The sequence below is a fragment of the Coenobita brevimanus genome, chromosome 47 (genome assembly GCF_032717465.1).
Source record: "Coenobita brevimanus isolate Jiangsu-jjx chromosome 47, ASM3271746v2, whole genome shotgun sequence".
Lineage (NCBI taxonomy): Eukaryota > Metazoa > Arthropoda > Malacostraca > Decapoda > Coenobitidae > Coenobita > Coenobita brevimanus.
In genome coordinates, this window is record NC_137000.1 from 34,044,550 (window position 1) to 34,071,907 (window position 27,358).

Here is a 27,358-nt window from a genome sequence, read left to right on the forward strand (position 1 = left end):
AGGAACGTTGTGGGGCAGATGTGGATGTGGTTGAGAAGATTAGGAGAAATACAATGAGGTGATTTGGACATGTGGAGAGAATGGAGAATGAAAGACTGACTAAGAGGGTGTATGTAGGTGAGGTGGAGGGAGGGAGAGAGAGGGGTAGACCGAGGATGAAGTGGAGGAATGGAGTTGAGAGGTATATGAGGGAGGGGGGGGTGAGTTGGGGGGAGGGTAGTCAAATGGTGGGTGACAGAGAGACTTGGAGGCATTTTGTCTGCGGCCACCCTTTGCAGGATTAGGGCGTTGGGCTATAGATAGATAGATAGATTAATACCTGCAACAGAAGTCGTACACCTTGGTCCCAATTAACATGCTTATGTGGTGGATGGTCTTCAAGAGAAGTGAAGCCAGTGAATATACAGCGAGGTTGGATGATGAGGAAATTGAAAATGTGAGTACGTTTAAGTACTTGGTTAGTGTGATGAGTAAGGGTGGAAGTTTGGAGGGTGCAGTGCTTGAAAGGGTACAACAAGGAAGAAAGGTAGCTGGTTCCTTGATAGCAGTGATAAGAAACAGGGAAGTGAGCATGGAAATGAAAAAATTACTACATGACTGTATTGTGATACCAACTCTAACATATGGAAGTGAAGCTTGGATGTTGTTGGAGGGACAGAAGTCAAGAGTGAGAGCAGTGGAAATGAGTTATTTGAGAGGAACCTGTGGAGTCACATGGAGAGACAGACTGACAAATGAGGATGTGAGGGGGCATTGTGGTGTGGATGTGGATGTGATAGGAAGCGTTAGGAGGAAAACACTGAGGTGGTTTGGCCATGTGGAGAGGATGGAGAGTGAGAGACTGACAAGGAGAGTGTATGTGAGTGAGGTGGAGGGAAAGAGAGGGAGGGGAGGGCCAAGGATGAGCTGGAGGGATGGAGTGGAGAGGTATATGAGGGGGGGGGGGAGTGTGAATTGGGAGCGGGACAGTGAAATGGCAGGGGACAGAGCGACGTGTGGGAGATTTGTTTGTGGCCACCCCATATGGAATTAACGCATCTGGCAATAGATAGATATATAGACATGGTGGATGCACGAGCGCTTGCTGTTTGGTATCGCACTAACTGATATACACAACTTTTGAGAAAAATTCATTTGGTGGATGAGTGGCTCCAACTTTAGGGGCTAAACTTTTAAACACTGATAATTACCTTAGTACTTAATAACAGTATTACCCACTTACTCGATGTAGTGCTGCTCTCGCATGCCTGCCCTTTCCTCTCTTTGATCCGTCTTTCCTTCCATCCTCTTCTTTCTTTCTTTCCTTTATTCTTTCCTCGTCCTTCTGCCTACGGGTGACTTTACACTCTCTCTTCTGTCTTTCTTTCCTTCATTCTTTACTCTTCCTTCTGCCTGTGGGTGGCTTCACACTGAGCGACAAGCCAGGTGGTTTCCTGCACACCAGGAAACCATGTACTTTGCTGGGTGGTAGCCATATAACCAAGTTTTGGTGCCTGATGGTTTAGTGAGTAATTACGGCGCTCCAGTCGGATTGAGCCAGTGAAGGTTTATATCCAGTGGGTGGTTGGGGTTTATTGCTCACTTAATGCCACTCAGGGATGAGTGAGGCTGGTCACTATCATCTTCAGTGTCAGGACCAACTTGCCCAGCCCTGGGTTCCTGCGCTTCTTATGGGGCAATGCAGGATTGAATGATGAATGATTGAATGAATGAAGGTCAGATTGAAACAGGTATGTGTCATGTCTCCATGGTTGTTCAGTCTGTATATGGATGGGGTTATAAAAGAGATACAAGGTAGGGTAGTGGATGTTGGAATGGCCCTAATGAGAGAGGGCAGTGTTTGGAAATCCCTGCACTGTTGTTTGTAGATGATACTGTGTTGTTGAGTGAAGATGAGGGGGAGCTGCAAGGCTGGGTGGATGAGTTTGGGAGAGCATGTAAGAAGCACAGTCTAAAGGTGAATGTAGGGAAGAGTAAAGTTATGGTCTTTGAGTGAAGTCAGTGAATGTACAGTGACATTGGATGAGGAGGAAATGGAAAATGTGAGTGCATTTAAGAACTTGGGTAGTGTACTGAGTAACAATGGAAGTTTAGAGGGTGATGTGCTTGAAAGGGTACGTCATGGAAGAAAGGTTGCTGGTTCCTTGAAAACAGTGATGAGAAACAGGGAAGTGAGCATTAAAGTGAAAAAGTCACTGCATGACAGTATTGTGATACCAACTCTGATGTATGGAAGTGAAGCATGGACCTTGTTGGAGGGACAGAAATCTAGAGTGAGGGCAGTGGAAATGGGTTATTTGAGAGGAGCATGTGGAGTCACATGGAGAGACAGACTGACAAATGAGGAGGTGAAGGAGCATTGTGGTGTGGATGTGGATGTGATAGGAAGCATTAGGAGAAACACATTAAGGTGGTTTGGCCATGTTGAGAGGATGGAGAGTGAGAGATTGACAAGGAGAGTGTGTGTAAGTGAGGTGGAGAGGGGGAGAGGGAGGGGGAGGCCAAGGATGAGATGGAGGGATGGAATGGAGAGGTATACTAGAGTGGGGGGTGTGAGCTGAGAGCAGGGCAGTGAAATGGCAGGGGACAGTGCAACAAGGAGGTGATTTGTTTGTGGCCACCCCTTACATAATTAAGGCATCTGGCAGTAGATAGATAGATTGATATGCTGTAGTAGTTGTTCCCCAGGCAGTCTGGCCGAACAGCCCCGAGTCCCTTAGGAAGGCCATGGCCGAGACTGGGCTTTCCCACAGAGCTCTGAAAGAGTGTATGTTGCATTGTTGGCGTAGGTGATTGTGTGCAACGCAGTCTTCCATAATGTGCTTAATAGTATGGGGTACTGTGTTGCATCCTGGACAGGCATCAGCGACGGAGTCATCCAGCCTCTTCTGGTAACTTAAGAGGGCTGGATGGTGCCCACATCTCAGCCTGGCCAGGTGGACCCTGTCCTCACGAGGAAGATAGGATTCAGAAGAGTGGATGTCAGGAGGCCGTGCATGCAGCTGTGTGTTGTCTTTAAGTTACTGATCTGAGTGTGGATATGCTTCTGGAAGCTGGTCTGAGGTGGGCGAGGGGGTAGAGATGACAGTATTTGTGTATGGTATCGTGTGCTGGGTGTTGTTTTGATGTTCCTTGGTGTGGGTGGATGTGCTGCCATGTACTGTAGTGGATGTTGTAGGTTTGTGGAGGCTGCAGCAAGAAACTGGGTGCCTCTCATGTCTAGGTGATCCTTGACTTTGAGGACTTTGGTTTCTTGATGTAGGTGGTCTGTGGGTGTAGCAGCTGTGCAGCCTGTGATTATTTTTAGGGCCTTGTTCTGTATGGTCTGTAGAATGTTGTAGTGTGTTTTGGTCAGGTTAGAAGCCCAAGCAGGGCTTGCATAATTCATCACTGAACGTATGTATTGTTTGTATACTGTGGTGGTGGTTTCTTTGTTGTGTCCAAATGTTGTATGGGGAAGTGACCTCAAAGCATTGAGTCTTGGTGTTATTTTATTTTTAATGTTTGTGATGTGTTGTTTAAATGACATTGATGTATTGTATGTTACACCAAGGATTTTGGGTGTGTGTGTGTGTGGTAGGGGAGTGTTGTTTATGGTGAGGTGTGGGATGTGCTTATGTTCTGCTGTCCAGTTTGTGAGAAGAGTCACTGTAGATTTGGCTGGGGCTATTTTGAGCCTGTTTGTGGTGAACCATTCGTGTAGTGTGTTGAGGTAAGGTTGAATGATGTGTGCAGCTATGTTTGCATTTTGGTGTGTTCATGTAAGTGTTATATCATCTGCATAGGAAGCTATGTGTATCTGTGATGTGTGGGGTGTGGGTACGTCGTGCATGTATTGATTAAAGAGTGTAGGGGACAAAACAGATCCTTGGGGGACGCCGTTTGTGAAGTTTCTGATGTTAGAAGACTTACCGGCAAATGTTATGTGTGCACATCTGCCTGCTAAGTAGTTTGTCAGCCATCTTTTTGTGTTATTGTGCATGTTTGTGTTGAGTATTATGTTTGTGAGGTTGTGGCGGGGGATGGCATCAAAAACTTTGCTAATGTCTAGTGTGACTAGGAGTGTTCTGTGTGGTGGCCTAGTTGAATTTATGCCATCAAAAACTCTCTGTGTAAGGTCTGTAAGAAGGGTGTTTGTCGAGTGTAGTGGCCTAAAGCCATGTTATGACTGGGCTAGGGGAATGTGAGGTGTGACTAGTTGTAGTATCAGTCGATCAGTGACTTTAGAGGGGGTGCAGAGGAGTGTAATGGGACGATGTGAGGAGGGTAACGTAGGGTCTTTGTTGGGTTTAGGGATAGTGATGATATTGCCATGCTTCCAGATGTTGGGTATTATGTTGTGTGAGTAGCTGTAGTTTGATATGTTGGTGAGTGCTTGTATGCCTTGTGGTCCTAGGTGTTTAAGGTGAATGTTGCTTATGTTGTCTGGTCCACAGGCAGATGAGTGCTTGAGGTTGTTAATGATGTGCTTCGTCTGGTTGTAAGTGAAAGGTGCGTAGTCTGGGTCTGTGGGGAACTGTCTCTTACATCTGATGATACGTCGGTCTTCCGGATGGGGGGTTAGATGGCTGACTTATGAAAAGTGATTGATGAGGGTGTTTGCTTGTTGTTTGTTTGAGGGTATGCTGTCTGTTGTTGTGATGGCAGCATGTGATTGTGTGGTGTTGCTGTTGGAAAGTGTGATGCTGTTTAGTGTTTTGTAGAGTTTGCTGATGTTTGTTTTGTGGTCAAGTGTTTGGAGGTAATTTTTCCAGTTTACTGTTTGCTGTTCTGATATTTTACTGTTTATTTGAGTGTTGAGTTCTTGTATTTGTTGTATGGTGTCTTGTGTATGGGGTGTTGGGGAGTGTCGCAGTGTGTCCTGTTGTCTGATGAGGCCTTGAATTTCTGGTGTGAAGTTGGGGTTGTGTCTCTTTCTGTTGCCTCTAGGGATGTGTCTTTTGTCTGCGTTTTGTATGATTGTATTGAAAGTGTGCACAGCGGTGTTGATGTTTGTGATGGGTGTACTGTTTAGTGTTTCGAAATGTTGTTCTGTTTCAGTTACAAAGGCCTCCCAGTTGGTTCTCTTATAATTAGTGTATGTGTGTTTGTGGCCAGCTGGGGTGATTCTGGTTTTGGTAGTGATGATGATTGGGAGGTGATCAGAACCTAGGGTTTTGACCACTCTCCGTGATGTAATGGGAGCAAGGTTTGGGGAGCAGAAGGTGATGTCTGGAGATGATGGGAGGAAAGGGCTTGGTGTAGGATATGGGTATGTTGGTCAATTGATATACTGTATATCCCATTGGATCCCAGGGGTGCTGGACGAGGCATTGCACCGGGAGGGTACTAAACGTACCGCCCTCCGCCTATCGGAAAATAGTCACAAAGCTCATAGGTCCCTACCTGGGAGTTCCCTGCTTTAAAAGGACTTGAAAAATCCCAGTTCTGTCCAATACTCGGGACACTGGGCTCCAATGGGATATATATATATATATATATATATCCATCTATCCATCCATCATCCAGTCCTACTTTGCCCCATTGGTCCTGACATTTGAGATGAGTGACCAACCTCACTCATCCATGAGTGGCATTACGTGAGCAATAAACCCCAACCACCCCTTAGAATCCTTCACCGGCTGAATGCGATTGGAGCACCTTAATTATCCACTAAACCACCAGGCCCCTTGATTTGGTTCTATGGATACCACCCAGCATAGTAAGTGGTTTCCTGGTGTATAGGAAACCATTTGACTTGTCACTCAGTGTAGGGTCACCCACATGCAGAAGTAGCTGGAAAGAATGAAGAAATGAAAGACAAAAGAGGGAGTGTAAAGTCACCTGTAGGCAGAGGGATGAGGATAGAATAAAGTAAAGAAAGACAGAAGAGGGAGGAAGAAAGGAAGGAGGAGAGGAAAGGACAGACACCCAAAAGCAGCACTACAGTACATCGAGTGAGTGGATGGTGAGCGCCCCCACCAACCACCCATATACAGTAACCCCTCCACTATCCGACGTAATAGAGCCATAGGCATGTCCAGAAAGTGGTCCTGTCCGGATAATGGGCACCAGCCTCCTGGACTTGTACTTATGGACCCTAACTCAGAAAAACACCTATACAACTCCCTCTGGACATGCATAGCACCTATTTAAGACCCAAATCACACCAATAAGGGACATAAAAGACTGAAATAAATGCAAAAGAAGCATAAAATGAGGTTTTTGAGGTAGGTTCATACAATATTAAACATTCTGGGTACTTACAAGTCCCTGGCTTCTGGACTGGTAGTTATGGACCCTAACCTAGCCTAACTCAGAAAAACACCTCCCTACTGCACATGCATAGCACCTAAGACACTACATATTCACACTAATAAGGGACATAAAAGAGTGAAATGAGGTGTTTGAGGTAAGTATAGTATAGAAAATACAGTACAGTACAGTATGAAACATTCTGCCTACTTACAGCAAGTCCTTGGCCATCTCGATGAATAACCGCCTCCTCTCAGACTCTGACAGTAAGAAGGATTTCCTGAAGCACTTGCAGTACACTGTTCATGATGTCTTGCACTTAACTTAGTCATTCGCACTCAGAAGTCCATTCTCTTCACACTGCGCACTCTTGTCTTACTTATGCTTCATTGTACCTTAATGAAATAAGTGTTGCACTCTGCACTTTAAGTCTTTCCACTCTTAAAACCTTTTTCTAAACCAAAAACACTCAAGTTAATTTATGTTACAGGTTGAACTGGCAGAGGATGCTTGAAGAAGACCATCCTGCATCTACTTTCTCCAATATCTCCTGCTTCTTCTCCAGAGTCAGTACCACTCTCTTCCTCTTCTCAGGTGGCGGGGCCATCATCACACACATAAAGGAGAGGCACAGGAGCAGCAGGAGTGCCTGCAGCAGGTAAGGCACCACCACAAAAGCGAGCACGTGGGCAGACATGACGACGAGCGTTCACTTGAGACGAGACAGGCAGAAAGTGGGAAGGATGCAGGGGCGCTCTAGCGGACGTTGGAGGAATGACGCGCCACCACAAAGCTGTCCTGCGCCCCGCGCGCCAAGTTCAAATTACGTGCGGGATTTTTTTTTTTTTTTTTTTTTTTTTTTTCCCCCCCCGAAATTTTTGCAGTTTTCGGACCATTTTGGGAATATTGGATCCCGGGACGATTATGTCCAGTTAGTGGGGATGTCCAGATAGTGGGCGTCCGGATTTTAGAGGGATTACTGTTTTACGGAGAGGGGCACTAACCCTCCACCAACCCACTTGTTGACACGTAGGGAGCACTTATGGTTTGGTTATATGGTTACCACCCATCATTGTAAATGGTTTCTTGGCTTACAGGAAACCATTTGGCTTGTCAGTGTAAAGCCATCTGTAAAGGTAAGCAATAAAAAGCGACAGGAAAGATGGGAGAAATAGGAAGAAAGGAGGGCAGGTGCAGAAAAACAATGATAAAGGCTAAGGAAGAAGTAGGCAGCATCATGACCTAAAGAAATACTTCTTAGAAACAGATTGGGAAGTAGAGCTTAGAGGACAAGATTTAAATGATATACTGTATATAGAAAATTCTTTGAACTCTATGAAATAGGAGTCCATATTTACATCCCTTGGCACAAAGAAGCAGAAATGAAAATTAAGAAATGGTTTAATAAAGAACGTAAAAGATCAAAAGAAAAGAGAGACTTGTTGTGGAATAGATACGGAAGACACAATAATGAGAGGGCATATAACAACTATAAACAGGCAAGAAACGAATACTCAAGAATAGGTTGAGAAGCCCCAAAACAGTTTGAGGAGGACATCATAAACAAATATAGTGATCAACCAAAGCTCTTTTACAGTTACATCCGAAGCAAAACCAAAGTAAAAGATAAAATACAATACATTACGGATCCTCTATACGGATCCTCTATACACAAGAGAAAGATATTTGTGAAGCACAAAATAAGAATTTCCAATCAGTTTTTACAGAAGAAAATAATTTTGGGAGGAATAATATGGAACATGCATGCCCAAACATATTACCAGATATATAAATATCAGAAAAAGAAATACAAGAGGAATTAAGTAAGTTAGACAAAAGGAAAACAAATGGTCCCGATGAAATTTCATGTTGGGTGCTACATGAATATGCAAAAGAGTTAAGTAGACCATTATCTTTAATTTTCAAGGAATCCTTGGGTCAAGGTAAACTACTTGATATTTGGAAGAAGGCAAACATTGTTCCTTTATTCAGGAAAGGGAATAGACAGAATCTACTCAGCTACCGACCAGTATCACTAACCAGTGTCGTAAGCAAGATACTGGAAAAGCTGGTAAGAAGAGTTTGGGTAAACCATCTAGAAGAAGACAATATAATAACAGAAAGGCAATTTAGTTTCAGAAAAGGAAAATCATGTGTTACTAATATATTAAGCTACTATGATGGAGTTGCAGAAACAGTAATCACTCTAATATCCGGACGCCCAATAACCGAACATCCCCACTACCCGGACATAATCGTCCTGGGATCCAATATTCCCAAAATGGTCTTGGGGGGGGGGAGATTTTTTTTTTTTCCCGTCCGTAATTTGAACGTACCGTGCGCGGCGCGGGAGAGCATTGTTGTGGCGCGTCATTCCTCCGACGTCCGATAGAGCGCCGCTGCATCCTCCCCACTTTCCGCCTGTCTCTCGCTGCGAGTGCACGCTCGTCGTAATGGCTGCCCATGTGATTGCTTTTGTGGTGGTGCCTTACTTGCTGCAGGGCCTCCTGCTGCTCTCGGGCCTCCTCTTAGTGTGTGTGATGATGGCCCCGTCACCTGAGAAAAGGAAGAGAGGGGTGTTGACTCTGGAGAAGAAACGGGAGATATTGGAGAAAGTAGATGCGGGGTGGTCTTCTTCCCGCATTCTCCGCGAGTTTAACCTGGCCCGGTCTACTTTGTTCGATATCAAGAGATCCCGAGACAAACTCATGCAGTACACGGCTGACTTCTCGTCGAGAAGCAAATGCAACGTGGAAAGGAAGGTTATGTTTACCCCCAAGTTTGCAGAAATCGACCGATCCACGTTGATTTGGTATCGACAACAACGCGCTGCTGGTATGATGGTACATGGAACGGAGCTGAAGGCTGCTGCTGAGAAGTTTGCCAGGCTTCACGACGCCCTAGACTTCAAGGCATCTGAGGGTTGGCTCTTCGTGTTCAAGTTGCGGCATGGCCTTACCAACCGTAAAGCACATGGCGAAGCATTGGACGCTAACGAGGATGGAGTTGACGAGTTTCGGCAAAAGGTGAAGGTCTTGATTGACAGGGAGGGCCTGACTCTCGGTCAAGTCTACAACGCTGACGAAACTGGCCTATTCTATCGCTCGCTGCCAACGAACACTCTAGCCGAGGAGACGGAGAAGCGTGTACCTGGCCGCAAGCTTTCCAAGGAACGGATATCTGCTTTGTGTTGTGCCAGTGCTAACGGCATGCACCAGCTTAAGCCCATTGTTGTTGGCCGCGCAAAGCAGCCTCGATGCCTTCGTTAGGTGATGGATGTCCTTCCTGTCGTCTGGTACCATTCTTTGAAGGCATGGTTCACAGCTGTGATCTTCAAAGACTGGTTTCACCGTCACTTCGTCAAGGAGGTCATCCATTACCAGACGAAGACACTGGGAATCCCGCGCGACCAGGTAAAGGCCCTCCTTCTCCTCGACAATGCACCTGCCCACCCATGCGACAAGGACTTGGTTGCTGAAAATGGCCGTATTAGGTGCATGTTTCTGCCACCTAATACGACTGCTCTCATCCAACCAATGGACCAGGGAGTGATCGTGGCAACAAAGCGCCTATACCGTCGGAAGTTCCTGGACGAGGTGATGGTTGTTCTCGAGGACGGGGACAAGCGCAGGGAGGGATGGGACACACGAGGCAAGCGGACTTTGGAAAACCTTCGCTGCTACAACATCAAGTCTGTGCTGTACAACTGGGCTAGTGCTTGGAAGGAAGTCCCTGTGAAGACTCTGGAAAATGGTTGGTCTCGTCTGCTTCTCGGAACGGATATGGAGTACGATTTTCTAGGCTTTGACGTGGATGACTTCCATGCACGGCTATGTATGCACGGCGACGATATAGATGTGGACGATGTTCGTGAGTGGTTGGATGACGACGAGGGCGATCCTGGGTATCAGACGTTGTCTGATATCGAGATTGCGTCTTCGGTTGCAGGTGTCAGTACCGAACTTGAAGATTCCGACGCTGAAGGCGACGATGATGCGGACTCCTCTCAGCAGGACACTACTCCAGCCATCCCCAAGCTGAGCGCACTCCGGGAACATCTAGGGTTCGTCCTAGACTACCTGGAACACCTGGACTGCGACAGGGAGATGGGGCCCTTGGGACTTGTGGAGGAAGTGCGTGCTTTCAGGCAGCGCATCATCAATCGTCAGAATCGTCGGTCATTGCGTCAATCAACCACTGACAGTTTTTTCAGGCCTGTGACCCCCGCTGTGCCCAGCCCTGGCTCCATTCCGTTGCCTCCCCAAGACAGGCCCTCATGCTCCGAGCCACAGCCCAGCACATCAGCCACAGTGGAGTCACCGCTCGACGTGAGTTTGCGGCTGTCTTCAGAGTCGTCTGCAGTGGGTACACCATCACCACGACCCAGCGATGCACCCCTAGGTTGCCTGCCAGTGATACTCTTGGACTCTGACAGTGAATAAACAGCAAGAACTTCTCCACTAGACCACACGGGAATTTAGAGTGTTGTGCAGTGAAAAAAACAGTGTGTTGTGTTAAGGATTTAAAGTTGTGAGAGAAAAGACTCAATAGAAAAAAAATTTAACGTAAATAGACTTGTTTGTTTTGGCTTTGGAAAATTATATGAATGGGAAAAGTTAAAGTGCAACACTTAGTAAGTTACAATGGAGCATTATTTAGACAAGAGTGCACACTGTGAAGAGAACGGACTTCTGTGTGTGATTGACTAAGTTCAGTGCAAGACTTCAGGATCAGTGTACTGCAAGTGCTTCAGGAAATCGTTCTTACTGTCAGAGTCCGAGAGGAGGCGGTTATTCATCGAGGTGGCCAGGGACTTGCTGTAAGTAGCCAAAATGTTTCATACTGTACTTTTTCCATACTATACTTACCTCATTTCACTCTTTAATGTCCTTTATTGGGGTGAATAGGGTGTTAGTAGCTATGCATGTGCAGTAGGAATGTGTTTTTCTGAGATAGGCTAGGTTAGGGTCCATAAGTATCAGAATGTTTATTATTGTATGAACATACTTCTAAACCCTCATTTTATGTTTCTTTTGCATTTATTTCAGTCATTTATGTGCCTTATTGGTGTGATTTGGGTCTTAAATAGGTGCTATGCATGTCCAGAGGGAGTTGTATAGGTGTTTCTCTGAGTTAGGGTCCATAAGTACAAGTCCATAAGCTGGAACCAATATCCGGACAGAACCAATATCCGGACCTACCTATGGCTCTATTACGTTGGATATTGGAGTGATTACTGTACAGAAAAGAGAAGGATGGGTGGACAGTATCTATCTTAGATTTCAAGAAAGCATTTGACAGAGTGCACACCAAAGACTTTTATGGAAACTACCATCAAGGAGGAATCCAAGGCAAACTGTACTCTTGGATATAAGATTTTTTCTGAAAAAGGGAAATGAGAACAGTACTAAGAGGAAATTACTCATCATGGAGGGAAGTGACTAGCGGAGTTCCACAGGGCTCAGTGCTGGCACCAGTAATGTTTTTAGTGTTTATAAATGACATAGATGGTAACATTGGAAATGAAAGCTATTTAAATATGTTTGCTGGTGATGCAAAAATACAAAGAAGAATTACTAATGCAGACTCTAGTAAAGAGCTACAAGAAGAATTAAATAAACTTCATGAATGGAGTAATACATGGCAAGTGGATTTCAGTGTGGACACGTGTCATGTCATCAAGTTTGGTAAAAGTGGGAAAAGACCAGATTGGGATTATAAGTTAGGAAGTAAAACCCTACACATATCAGAAATAGAGAAGGACTTAGGTGTGATTATCAATAACAGACTGTCTCCGGCAGACCACATAAGTGAGAAGGTACAGAACATGTATACACTGCTTGCAAATATGAGAATAGCATTCACATACATAAATGAAAATATGCTAAGGAAGATAATAACATCTTTCATCAGACCAGCCCTGGGTATGCATCAGTAGCCTGGAATCCTCACCTCAAGCAACACACAGATAAGATTGAAAAAGTTCAAAGGGTCGCTACAAGATGGGTACCAAGCTTAAGGGATCAAAGCTATGAAGAAAGGCTAGAAAAACTGAATCTGCCAACACTACAGGAGAGAAGAAAAGAGGAGACATGACTATGCTGTAGAAATGCATATCAGGGAAGAAGAAAATAGACATAAATGAATATCTAATATACTGTAGCACTAGCTGTGTGTGTGTGTGTGTGTGTGTGTGTGTTTTGGGCAGCCAAAACTACACATTCAAATCGCACCAAAATTGGCACAAAAATCACAAAAAAAAATTGCTGATGTGAAAAAGCTTGGTCCCATCACAGTTGAAAAACTTTTACCATATTTAATGAGCTATCACATTTTGACCAAAAAAAACGCTGCTTCCGAAGCCCGGCATAGGATCTCCATAGAATTTTTTGCCCAGAGCTAGAACTAAGATAAACTGTAGCAGTAGCCATGTGTCAGTGTGTATACTTCGGACTTGTGTTTGGACAACTTGGGTTCCATTCCTGAAGCTGCAAATAACTCGATCAGTTGGTTAGCTGCAAAAAATCCAAGTGACAAGGTTACACTAGAACAGCACATAAACGCGAGAGCCCTCCGCAGGAGCAAGTGCGAGGGGCCCAAAGGGCCCATGAGCACTTGTATAACCTATGGGGAAACATTAGCAAGAGGACACTGTAAAAAAGTGCATAAAACGAGAGCCGATAAAGACGTAAGGAAATTTAGTTTCCCAAATAGGGCAATCGATCAGTGGAATGCACTGTCGAATGAAATAGTGTGTGCCAAAACAATTCATAAATTTTAGGATATGTATGATAAAAATGGTTTAAGACATGGCACAGTACGAGCTTAACTCATTCTGTAAAGATACACTTAGGTAAGAACAGTTTGGTAAGAACACAAAACCCATGATGTAACATACAGTACATCAGTGTCATTTAAACAACACATCACAAGCATTAAAGATAAACTATCACCAAGACTCGGTGCCTTAAGGTCACTTGCCCGTACAACATTTGGACACAACAAAGAAACCACCACCACAGTATACAAACAATGTATATGTTCTGTGATGAATTATGCAAGCCCTGCTTGAGCTTCTGACCTCACTAAAACACATTACAACACTCCACAGACCATGTAGAACAAGGTCCAAAAAATAATCTGAGGATGCACAGCTACTACACCCACAGACCACCTACACCGAGAAACCAAAGTCCTCGAAGTCAAGGATCATCTAGACATGAGAGGCACTCATATTCTTGCTGCAGTCTCCACAAACCCACACCATACACTACACTACATGGCAGCACATCCACACACACACGAAAGAACATCAAAACAACACCCAGCACATGATATCATACACAAATACTGTCATCTCTCCCCCCTCGCCCACTTCAGACCAGCTTCCAGAAGTACTGTATATCCCTACTCAGATCACTCGCCGCTCCATTCAGTCACTTAAAGACAACACACAGCTGCATGCACGGATATCCACCCTTCTGAATCCTACCTCCCTCGTTAGGACAGAGTCCACCTGGCTTGGCTGAGATGTGGGCATCATCCAGCCCTCTTGAGTTATCAGAAGAGCCCGGATGACACCGTCACTGATGCCTGTCCGGGATGCAACACAGCACCCCATACTATTAAGCACATTATGGAAGACTGCATTGCACACAATCGCCTGCATCAGTAACACAACATATGCTCCTTGAGAACTGTGGGAATGCCCCAGTCTCGGCCGTGGCCTCCCTTAGGGACTCTGGGCTGTTCAGCCAGACTGCCTAGGGAACAACTACTACTACTACTACAGTATAGGGATGTTCCAACCACTACCCTCTCTCACTAGGGCCACTCCAACATCCACTGCCCTGCCTTGTATCTCTTTTATTACCCCATCCATGTACAGATTGAACAACCATGGAGACATGACACATCCCTGTTTCAACCCAACCTTCAAAGAGAAAAATTCACTCAGTTCACCATCCACACGCACTGCAGCCTTCGCACCATCATACATACTCTTCACGGCATTCAACATCTTCCCATCTACTCCATATATTCTTAATGCTTTCCACAATCCTTGTCTATCCACCCTGTCAAATGCTTTCTCCAAATCCATGAAGGCTGCATACAACTTCTTTCCCTTCACTAGAAACATTTCCACTAAAGATCTAAGAATGAATATCTGATCTACACAACCTCTTCCCTTCCTAAAGCCCCCCTGTTCTTCTCCAACTAATTCCTATGTTATTTCCCTAACTCTGTCAGTAAATATCCTACCATACACTTTTCCTATTACACTAAAACAAATGCCCCTATGATTATCACACACTTCTTTTTCCCCTTTTCCTTTGTACAAGGGAATAATTATACTTGACTTCCAATCCTCCGGGACTCTACCTTCCTCCCAGGCCAATTTGCACACCTTCCACATCCATTCTACTACTATCTCTCCCCCATGCTTCAGCATTTCACCACACACTCCATCAATTCCTGGGGCTTTCCCCAATTTGGCTTTCTTCATTGCTTCCAGAGCTTCAATCCTACTGACTTCTTCCTGTCTTCCCTCCTCGCTTCTTCTCCCAGCCATTCCCCAGCTGCTTATACTTGCATCACTTCCATTCTTTATGTTCAACAATTCCTTAAAATATTCTCTCCATCTGCTCACTTTTTCTCCCTTCTCCACTAGTAATCTACCATTTTTATCTTTCACTTCCCTACTAACTTCACTGCTACCTTGTCTTACTCTCTTCACCTCTTTCCAGAACATTTTCTTACGGTCCCTCCACTTTACACTAAAATTCCTTCCAAATTCCTCATCCATTCTCTTCTGTCCCTCTCTTACTAATCTTTTCACCTCTCTCTTCCTTTCTTCATATAACTCTCTCTTCCACCTCTCAACTTCTTCCATGTCAAGAAAATCCATTAGATATTAACCCATCGGATAACTGGGGACTGGCCATCAATAGGCAGGGAAGGGTGTTAATTTTTTATACATCGCAGAGGCAGAGTATTGCATAAAGAGGGATCATATAGCGGGGTTGTGCTGTGCCATAATCATCCTGTATATATTTCTGATTTGCAAGAGAGTGCCTGAAGACTTCTTTGTGGGATACAAGGTTCTCATAGCTCTGCTTTCGTGTTAGTTACTTTCTAATGGTATTTAAGGAATCTTTGTCAGTAACAGGATAGATGTGGAGTGCTCTTTTGGTTATTGCGTACTTGGTTAAGGCAGTTTTCGTTATTGCTGCAAGATGAAAATCTGCCCCCTGCCTTTCTCACACTTTTTTTTTTTTTTTTTTTTTTTTTTTTTTCAAAAAAGCATTGTTATCACACTACTGAGCTGATTTCTGCCAAAAATGATGGTGGATTATCTGTGGCTTCTTGTTGCTTTAAGAGATTGAAAGATCAGGCCCATCTTGATGAGTAAATCACAGTTGGTAGAGACTACTATCTCCACCCAATACCTCAAACCTGTATCTGTGGTATGTGTTTCTTCCGTATTGTGCCTTTTTCATCACTTTCTGTTAACCTAAGCATGCATATGTATGTTTCTGATACTTACCATAACGGTATGTATGTATGTATTTAGTGGGTCTTAATTGTTGTGAAAGGGAAAATTTGGGTTTATGAGTGGGGTGCGTGGTACAAATTAAAGTAAATCCCATAGATTCTGTACATTTGTTATCACACAATTTCATTAGCACACACTGGACACTGTGCCAGTAATGCACAATACTGAAATTACTGAAAAGCTCAAAGGTGTTAAATGTATTAGGTCTTCAAGAAAAAGGTGTGAGAAAGCCTCATAAACTCATGAAGATACAACCCATATTTTTTAAAGTCATTTGTTCTTAGTTTTTTCTTGCCTAAGAACTACCATTCCTCCTTTTTCTCAACCATCTAAGCCACGTTTAATCTTCTTACCCACCCCCATCCCTATTATTCACCTGCAGCATTTTAACCCACTCCCAGCCTCAGCCTTGTAGCTCACCACTGCTTTCTAACACATTCCCAGCCTTCAAATGCCTCCCCAGCCTTCTAACACATCCCCAACCTTCTAATTCACCTTTAGCCATGTAACTCATCCTCAACTTTCTAACTTATCTTCAGCCTTACACCATAACATTTTCTGCCATGTAGCTCATCCACAGTCTTCGCATGCACTTGTCAGCCAATATACTCACTGCTGCCCCACTTTTCAGACCTGCTGCCCATCCGGGAAGAGGGTGTATGCAAGGAGGGTCAGGGGTCGCTAGTGTTTGAGAAGGTGAGAGAGGAGGATGCTGGGGCCTACAACTGTTCCCTCATCAACAACAATTATGAGGCCATCACACAGGTACAGTCCATAGAATGGGAAAATGGATGGAATGGAAGACTGGATGGATGGGGAATATAAAAGGCTGGAGTGGTGGAGTACGTAAAATGAGAGGCTGCAATGGAAGGGTGAATGGAACAGGAGATTGGACTAGGATGTTATTGTTGTGCTATCCCCCGTTTGTCAGATCAAGCAGATCCGTCAAACACAGGCAATCTCCTGCAGGCCCATCCTGTTCAGTGAACCGATGTCCCATGTGGTTGACGGTGCTTCGTCACAGCGAGGCATGGGACTCAGTTTGGAAGTTTTGTTCCTGGGTGGAAACCTCATTTGCATCTCTCCACCAAGTTAACAGGGGTACCATAGTAGGCTCTGTGCCTCCCAGTTAACTGTACTAAGTACCAGGGAGGCAGGAGCATGAAGGGAATAGGAGGCTGGAATAGGGGAGTGGCAGGAACCGGAGGTTGGAATGGAGGGTGGAGGGAATTGAACTGGAACAGGGGAGTGGAAAGAATAGAGGCTAGAATGAGAGTGTATGGAATGGTAGGCTGAAGGAGAGTGGGTGGAAAAGAGGGCATGAATGAGAGTGGATGGAATGTAGATTGGAACAGAGGGGTCGAAGTAGAGAATTCTGCTTGGAATAGAATGTTGGCATAGGAGGATAGACAAAATAGAGGAATTATTGTTGGTGCTTAACTCCACTCTGCTTGACCAAGCTGACCCTCAACCTCAGATAAGCAGCCACCACTGTGAGGTTCTCCCATAAGTTTCCTATACTGTTGTTGTTGTGCCTGTCCTGGTCTAGCATGTGACGTGCAGTGTTCCATTGTTTATGGTGTGATGGTTTTATGTACTGTACCTAGTTGTATTGTGTGACACTGTCATATAATGACAAGGGTGTTGTGAGCAGGGGTGTAGCCAGAAAGTTCAAAAGCAGGTGGGGGGGGGGGAAGGATGTCTATAGATTCTTAAAAAGGTGATGGGAGGCTAGGGCAGCGAGCCTTTGCAACTGAGGGGTCTGGGGGGGAGGGCACTGTGAGCCCCCCAGGAAAATTTTTGAAAGTTAAATACTTTTAGGGGCTTTCGAGGTCTATGAAGGTTTGTATTGCAATATTTAGATGATAACTCATGATTGTGAAAATGGCAAAAAGTAGAGCGAGAATATGATTTTGGCTGAAAAAAGAAGCTTTGTTAATGATCTGTATGGATTAAAAGAGCAATAATGAATCTGGGAGTCTCATGTCCATTTTCCTCGCCTTCAAGAGCATAATAATCTTAGCTAAATTAGTTGAAACCTGGAAGTATCAAAATTAATCTGACAAAAGTTTTTTTTTTTTTTTTTTTTTTTTTTTTTTTTAAAGGCTCCAACATGCTTGCATGTGTCAGCCTTGGTCACCTAATGGCGGCTCTCCATGCTGCACGATCCATTGCAGCCTCCCTGTTCAGTCCCTTACCCCTGGGGTCACACTTAATGACCTTGTCCCATGTCTTTCTCGATCTACCCCTCATAACCCCATCCCCAATATTAACACTTCTCACCTTCCTCACCCAGTTATCATCCCCCATTCTCTCCACATGTCCAAACCATCTCAATCTACCTCTCCTCATCACAACACCAATACACTCCAGTCCCATCCTACCTCTCAACTCTTCCATCATAAACCCAGCCCCTCCAGGCCTTGGACGCAGGGACGCACTGTACATCCACCTAATCATTGTCATTTCTGTTCATCTGAGCTGGCGAATATCTTCCTCCATCACTGCCCAGGTCTCACTACCATACAGCATTACACTCCTAACACATGCTGCATACAAAGACCGCTTAGCACGTAGGGATAGTCCTCTCAATGTCAGGAGAGGCAAGAGCTCCCTGAACTTCTTCCAACCACTTCTCACCCCAGCCACAGAGCTAGCTCCAGCCCCACCTTCAGCACACAACATGTCTCCCAAATAATGAACCTCTTCCACACACTCAAGAGATTCACCAGCAAGTTCAATCCTTTCATGTCTGACAATCTCCACCTACTCACCCCGACACACCGTACACATAAAATCAGCATTATCTCGCAGTCTACCTCTGATACCACTACATCTCTTATGCACCCATTTATCACAAACACCACACAAGATGGAATTACTTCCCACGCCCTTGTGGCAAACTGCACATGGCCACTCTCCCACGTCTTTGACAGTACCACCACCAACCCTAGATATCATCACTTTTGTTTTATCTGCATTTACCCTTAAACCCTTGTGCCCCATACCATCTCTCCACTTCCTAAACCTTTCCTCCGTCTCCCTTTCTTTCTCTGCAATCAACACCAAATCATCAGCATGCAACAACTCCCACGGGAGTCCGTTTCTAAAGTCACGTGAAAGGGCTTCAAGTACCATGATAAACAACATGGGACTCAAGACTGACCCCTGATGCACACTAACATTCACGGAAAACTCATCACTCAAATCTCCATTCACTCTTACCTGGGTGTGAGCACCCATATACATAGCCATAACCACCCTAACCAGCCACTCCTCCAAGCCAAGCTTTCTCATTGCCCACTTCACCACCTCTCTAGGGACTCTGTCAAAGGCCTTTTCCAAATCAACAAAAACAAATTAAAGATCCCTTCTCCTACCAATATATTTTTCCTGAAGCTGACGAACAATGCATATAGCATCAGAGGTCCCATTACCTGGCATAAACCCAAACTGCATCTCATCAGTATTCACTCTTTCTCTAATCATACCTTCTAAAACTCTCTCCATTACCTTCATTATCTGATCTAAAAGCTTTATACCTCTATAATTTCCTCTTTCCAGGGCATCACCCTTCCCTTTATACACATTTACAGTTACACTCTTCAGCCAGTCATCTGGGACAACACACTCATAAATAATCCTTTTATCAGGTCAGTGACTAAACTCACCCCCATATCGCCTGAGGCCTTCAACATTTCGGCAGTCAACCCAGACACACCTGCTGCCTTCCCCACTCTCATCCTGCCTATTGCCTCACTCACAATAGCAGTATCAATCAAGGCCAAGGGCCAGACACTGGATCTGCTGGCTCCAAACCTTCCCTGTCCCAGTTAAACTCCTCATTCAACAACCGGGTATAATGCTCTCGTCATGCATCTTTAATATCCTCACTGTTCACCGCTACCCTTCCTTCATCATTCTTCACGCACTGCTCACCTATAATATCCCGATTATCCCTCTTCACCTGACCTGCCACCCTGAATATCATATTTTTCCTTTCCCCATGATTTAGGTTATCAAGTAATAGTCTCTGTGACTCAGACTTTGCCCTGTATACCTCTCTTCTAGCCCTACGCTTGGGAGCTAAATATTCCTCTTTGGTACCACCCTTCTTCCATTCCCGGAAAAGCCTTCTTTTCTCTTTAACTGCAGCTTCTACACCCTCATCCCACCACCAAGTTACTTTATGTCTTGGTGGTCCTCTTGTCCAACCGCATGTTACATCAGTAACTCTCAAGAGATTGTTCTTGAGGGCTCTGTACTGTTCATTAATGCCTCTGTCTACAGCTCCCTGTTCAGCCACCACTCTCCTCAACTCGCTATAGAAGGCATCCCTTACTACTTGGTTTTTCAGCTTCCACCTCCATCACATAACATGTCTCCCAAGTAAAAAAAACTTCCACAGACTCAAGAGAATCACCAACAAGCTCAATCCTTTCATGCCTAACAATCTCCAGCTGCTCTCCCAACACGACGCACACTTGAAATCAGCATTATCTTGCAGTCTGCCTCCAGTGGTGCTACATCTCTTATGCACTCATTTATCACAGACACTACACAAGATGGAATTACTGTACTTCTCATGCCCATGTGGCAAATTGCACATGATCACCAGCCTATCATCACTTTTGTTTTAACTGCATTTACGTGTAAGCCTTTGTGCCCCATACCATCTCTCCACTTCCTATTCTTTCCTTTGCTTCGCTTTCATTCTCTGCAATCAACACCAAATCATCAGTATACAACATCTCCCACGGGAGTCCGTTTCAAAAGTCCCATAAGAGGGCTTCAAGTACCATGATAAACAACAAGGGGCCCAAAACTGACCCCTGGTGCACACCAGTGTTCATGGAAAACTCAGCGCTCAAATCTCCATTCACCCATACCTGAGTGTGAGCACCCACAAACATGGCCATAACCACACTAACTAGCCACTCCTCGGTCCCAAACTTTCTCATTACCCACTTCACTCTAAGGACTTTGTCAAAGGCCTCCAAATCAACAAAAACAAAGTACTGTACAGTTCCCATTTCTTTGTGATATATTTTTCCTGAAGCTGTCTAACAATGAATATGGCATCAGTGGTCCCTTTGCCTGGCATAAACCCAAACTGCATCTCATCAGTACATCAATATTCACTCTTTCTCTATTCATACCATCAAGAACTCACTCCATTACCTTTCTCTACTCATACCATGTAGAATTCTCTCCATTACCTTCATTATCTGGTCTAAAAGTTTTATACCTCTATAATTTCCTTTTTCCAGGGCATCATCCTTCCCCTTTGTAGCTTAGATCCCTTAAGCTTGGTACCCATCTTGTAACTGCCTTTAGTACTTTTTCAGACTTATATATGTGTTTTTTGAAATGAGGATTCCAGACTATTGATGCATACTCCAGGATTGGTCTGATGAATGATGTTATTATCTTTCTCAGCATGTCTTCATTTATGTATATGAATGCTATTCTCACATTAGCAAGCAGTGTAAACATGTTGGGAACCTTCTCACTGATGCGGTCAGCTGGAGGTAGTCTGTTATTGATAATCGCTTCTAGGTCCTTCTCCTTTTCTGCTGTGTGTAGGGTTAATCTTCCTAACTTATAGTCACAGTCTGGTCTTTTTTCACTTTCAACAGACTTAATCACATGACACTTGTCCACATTAAATTCCATTTGCCATTTGTTGCTCCATTCATGACGCTTATTTAATTCTTCTTGCAGCTCTTTGCAAGAATCTGTTAGCAATTTTCCTTTTTATTTTTGCATCATCTGCAAACATATTTAGATAGCTTCCATTTCCATTGTTACTGTCTATGTCATTAATATATACTGAAAACATAATTGGTGCCAGCGCTGAGCCCTGTGGAACTCTGCTAGTCACTTCCCCCCATGATGAGTAATTTCCCCATAATGCTGTTCTCATTTCTCTTTTTCTGGGAAAATCCTGCATCCAAAGTACAGATTGCCTTGGATACCTCCTTGATACAGTTGCCATAAAAGTCTTTGGTGCGGTGCTTTGTCAAATGCTTTCTTGAAATCTAAATAGAAATTGTCCACCCATTAATCTCTTTTCTGTAATGTACAGATTTTGGCACCTTTTGGTTTAGTGGGTAATTATGGTGCTTCAATCGGATTGAGCTGGTGAAGGTTTATATCCAAGGGATGGTTGGGGTTTATTGTTCACATAATGCTACTCAGGGATGAGTGAGGCTGGTCACTCTTATCTTAAATGTCAGGACCAACTTGCCTAGCCCCAGGCTCCTACGCTCCTCATGGGACATCGTAGGATTGGATGATGGATGGAGTCTGTAACTCTGTCATAATAGCTTAATAGATTAGTAACACATGATTTTCCCTTTCTAAAACTGAACTACCTTTCTTTTATCATACTGTGTTCTTCTAGAAGGTTTACCCAAACATTTCTTATGAGCTTTTCTAGTATCATACAACACTGGTCATTGATACTGGTTGGTAGTTGATTTTATTCCCTTTCCTGAATAGGGGAACAATGTTTTCTTTCTTCCAAATATCAGGTAGTTTACCTTGACCTAAGGATTCCTTGAATATTAAATTTATTGGTCTGCATAACTCTTCTGCACATTCCTGCAGCACCCAGTCTGAAATTTCATCAGGGCCATTTGCTTTTTCTTTGTCTAATTTACACTGCTCAAAATAGAGTATTACTCAGGATCATTTTCCTGAATATATTGAGTTTATAGCAAACATATGTTCAAAATCTTGTGCTAATCATGAGAATCATTCACTAATGAGACCCTCAGTGGGATATGACCACCGATTTTCAAAAGATTGGATGATAAATTTGCCTTTGAAAAAGATGAGCACCAAAATGATAGTCACAGAATGAATCAGATAACACATTTTATTGACTTAATGAGTTTAATTCAACTCCTAATCAACATTAATAATGGGTAGCTGCACCATTGAGTCTCACACACTCTTGACAACGCCTTCGCATGGTCAGAATAGTGTTCCGGATCACATTATTGTCAATGTTCCTCCACTTGTCCTGGAGAGCAACAATTAAGTCCTGGACATTGGAAACTGGGGGCTGACGGTTCTTAACTCTGTCCCCTAGTATACTCCAAATGTTTTCAATCGGATTTAAGTCCACCGACAAAGCTGGCCACTCCATACGATTGATATTGTGATCCTGAAGAAATGTGGAGACGAGTCTGGCTCGGTGGGGACAGGCAATATCGTCCATTAGGATAAAACCAGCACCGATACGACTTGCCTTTGGCAAGACACGAGGCTCCAGAATATTGTCCTGATAATTCTGGGTGTTCATGTTACCCTGGACAATATGGAGGTCTGTATGGTGATTGGTGGAGACTCTGGCACAGACCATTACTGATCCATGCCCCCATCAGTCACATTCCATGACAAACTGAGGGTTGTAACGCTTCCGTAAACCTCTCCAGACCCGAATACGACCATCTGGGTGATCAACACTGAAGCGGCTTTCATCCGTGAACAGTACATGTGCCCACTGGTTCACCGTCCAATGGAGGTATTGTCTAGCCCACGTGAGACGAGCTCTGCGATGTGTAGCAGTCATCCGAGGCACAATGTTTGGTCTCCTGGAGTGTAGGCCAACTTCGTGGAGCCTGTTATGGATGATCTTGTCACTCATAGTCCTCCCGGTGGCAGCCCGAAACTCATTCTGGATCCGTTGATCTGTCAAACAGGGGTCCCGACGTGCCAAAAGAGCCATATGACGGTCCTCTCTGTCATCAGTTATCCTTCCACCACCTGTCCCACATATCCTACGGTAACTCTGTGTATCCTGGTAGCAATGCCACACATTCCGGATACACCTCTGACTCACACCCATTAGCTGAGGAACCTGTTGCTGCGTCTGGCCATTCTCAAGCATCGTGCATGCTCTAGCACACTGAATCTCATTCAGGTGTATTCTCACACCACGAATGACTAACAGAAAGCAAACCAACAGGGTTAGAATTGTCAGAGACATGTTTTAACAACAGAAAACAATCACCTGCAAGTGATTGTGAACCTGCACTTTTGATCTGCCTTTGGGAGAGCTGCTTTCTGAGTCATGACCAATGAAGCATGACTGAAACAAAACATGACAAAATGAACACGATACACTCCTGAATAGAAATTAAGTATCATATTTGGAATAATTTATATCGTGATTGAGATAATTACCAAAACATCCTTGAGTACTATTCTGTTTTGAGCAGTGTACGTGACTCTTCCTGTACTTCTTTTTCTGATATTTGCATATCTAGTAATATGTGTGGTCATGCATGTTTTGTATCATCTCTTTCAAAATTATTTTCTTTTGTAAAAACTGATTGGAAGTTTTTTAGTGCTTCACAGATATCTTTGTCTTGTGCATAGATGATCCACCCATCCGTAATGGACTGTATTTTATCTTTAATATTGATTTTGCTTTGGATGTGGCTGTAAATAGCTTAGGTTGATCACTACTTTTATTTTATAAATCTTTGTCAAACTGTCTCTGAGCCTCTCTCCTTATCTTTGTATAATCATTTCTTGCCTGTTTGTAGTTGTTGTATGCCCTCTCACTGTTGTGTCTTCTGTACCCATTCCACAGCAAATCTCTTTTTTCTTTTGATTTTTTACATCCATCCATCCATCATCCAATCCTACGTTGCCCCATGAGGAGCTTAGGAGCCCGGGGCTAGGCAGTTGGTCCTGACATTTAAGATGAGAGTGACCAACCTCACTCATCCCTGAGTGGCATTATGTGAGCAATAAACCCCAACCACCCCTTGGATATAAGCCTTCACTGGCTCAATCCAATTGGAGCACAATAATTACCCACTAAACCACCAGGTGCCAAAATTTGGTTATATGGTTGCCACCCAGCATAGCAAATGGTTTCCTGGTGTACGGGAAACCATTTGGCTTGTCACTCAGTGTAGAGTCACCCACAGGCAGAAGGAAGAGGAAAGAATGAAGGAATGAAAGACAGAAGAGGGAGTGTAAAGTCACCCGTAGGCAGAAGGACAAGGAAAGAATGAAGGAAAGGACAGAAGAAGATGGAAAGAAAGAAGGATGGAGGAGAGTACAGGGCAGACACCCGAGAGCAGCACTACATTGAGTGAGTGGATGGTGAGCGCCCCCACCTACCACATATCATTCTCTATTAAACCATTTCTTTATATTCATTTCTCTTTCTGTGTGTGTGTGTGTGTGTGTGTGTGTGTGTGTGTGTGTGTGTGTGTGTGTGTGTGTGTGTGTGTGTGTGTGTGTGTGTGCAATATCCTCCTACTGCTATGATGATTTTTATTCTCCCCCCATTCTTTGATTATTTAGTTTAGAGGTTTTGTAGAGCAGGGATCGTTGTTGTTGTGGCTCCAGGCTTATTAGAAAAATGAATATGGTGGATTGGAGAATTAATTTGCCCTCTGCAGTCCGTGATCCTCCTTATGGGGAGTGAGAAGTACAGTAGTTCAGGGACATTGGTATATACAGGCACTCGTGCTGTCAGTTATTTTGATGCCATTGCATGAAGTTGTCCCCCTCTTGTACCACAGCAGGAATTTTGAAGACCAAGTAACGCTTTGACTACATTAATGACCATCCCAGATATTATTTTTTTTTTTCCATTTCTAGAAAGTGAAATGGTTTAACATGAACAGTACAGTATGTAGTGAGATGAGTTTCTTGCCATAGAATACTCTGTTACAGTGGCTAATGTATCACATTGCTCATCGTAGAGATCCCTGGAATCATTTAACAGGTGGTAGCCAAAGGTCATTTTTTATACTCCATCCATTTCTGCTCTAAATTTTGTAATGTTGTAGGACATAGTGGAAGTAACTTGTGGAAAGAAATTTGGTGGAAAGAACCACACTCAATCTAAGCTAAACTTTGTGGGGAATCTTTGGCTTAGCAAATTACACTGTTGTGCCCTCATGCTGTCTGTGGTGCCATGAGGTGAAATGAGGAGCTCTGTTGATTAATTCCAGAGATGCCAGGTATGATTAACTGAGATTATGGTGGTTAGACAAACAAATTGTTTACCCATGGCACTTTCAGAGTTCCTCCACAGAGTAGCATCATGAAAATAACATGAGGCACTCCATGGAGGAACTCTGAAAGCACCATAGGCAAAATACTTTACTCTACCCTTCGTTTTCCCAATTTCAATTTTGACACCTTCAGAGCTACCCTGTGGAGCTCCCTAAGTAATGTGTCTGAGGGACAAGGTTGTAAAACACCCTTTGGGAAGGGTGTGCCTTGATAAGATATACATTTGCCATGTCTTACAGAGGATGTCTGTAGCTTAGTTGGTAACTATGCAGGTCTCAAGTCCAGGGGCATCAGGATGAAAACCCAGCCAGGTTAGCAAAAACTTTCCATCAAGAAAATATTTTCTTTATTCACGCATAGCTGGACTTAATGTCATAAATGGATGCATAATGCAGAAAACTAACAAAACCAACTGTAGAATGAATAACTACAGCAAGGTAATGTGGTTTATGAACATTTGCTTGTGGCCACCCCTTACAGGATTAAGGCATCTGGCTACAGATAGACAGATAACTTAAGGATTTAGCATGTCCTTACATGAAGATATTTTTCACTCTTGACAGACCCATATTTTGTGATGTTTAAGTAGTTAGAATGGTAAATTAGCAACAGGACATTACAGATCTCAGTTAATTAGGACTTTCATGTTCCTTTCCACAGATTATTATGTTGGAAGTGCTGAAGCCCCCAACAGTGGAACTTACCATGACCGTGCACAAGAACCGACAAGAACTCTTCAATAATGTTGGCAATGGGGGCTCAGTTCGGATTCGTTGTGATAGCAAGGGATACCAGGCACCTTCAATCACTTGGTACAAGGATGGGCAGCCATTGTATGAAACTAATCGCCATCGCATAAAAAAACTGCCAGAGAAAAAAAACAATACAACAGAAGAGCTGGCCATTGTGTACCTAAGAGCTAAAGATGCTGTAAGTATGAAATTGAAAATGGTAGACTGAGACAAAAAATAGTGTATATATATATATATATATATATATATATATATATATATATATATAAAATAGGAAATTGAAAATGGTAGACTGAGACAAAAAATAGTGTGTGTGTCTGTATATATATACTGTATATACACTCAATCCTTCAGTACCGTGGGCAATAGGGACTGGACAAGGACCGTGGTACCCAAATCCGCGTCACTCAGACAATATGTTTACATGTATAATGGTACAATGTGTTCTGGCAACTTTCCAAAACTCTCACTTTTACCCCTTCTTACCACCTAACCCCACGTAAATTACCCCCACTTGCACCCACCATCAGGTAAAACATTGAAAGAGATATAACTGTTGTAATTAAAAACATCAATGGTATTAAAAATAGCATTAACAAAAATAAAAGTTGGGATGGGTACCCTTTTGTTGATACGTAGCTCCCCGGTATTTTCCTCCCATCCCCCAACCCCAATGTTGTTGTCAAAGTTTCGCCTTCTCTCATATCATGTGGCTTTCAGGAGAGACCTTAGGCCATATGGTTAGACAAAAATTTATGGGTCT

At 43.8% G+C, this 27,358-nt stretch overlaps 1 protein-coding gene across 1 annotated transcript in view; it reads left to right on the plus strand.

Moving 5' to 3' along the window:
- LOC145399142 (uncharacterized) overlaps positions 1 to 27,358 on the plus strand; it is a 313,723-nt gene that overhangs the window by 16,564 nt on the left and 269,801 nt on the right. Inside the window, exons 4-7 of the mRNA XM_080271880.1 lie at positions 16,422 to 16,555; positions 16,722 to 16,830; positions 23,236 to 23,384; positions 26,504 to 26,773. Of these exons, the coding sequence (XP_080128006.1) occupies positions 16,422 to 16,555; positions 16,722 to 16,830; positions 23,236 to 23,384; positions 26,504 to 26,773 (662 nt within the window). The remainder of the gene's footprint in view (positions 1 to 16,421; positions 16,556 to 16,721; positions 16,831 to 23,235; positions 23,385 to 26,503; positions 26,774 to 27,358) is intronic.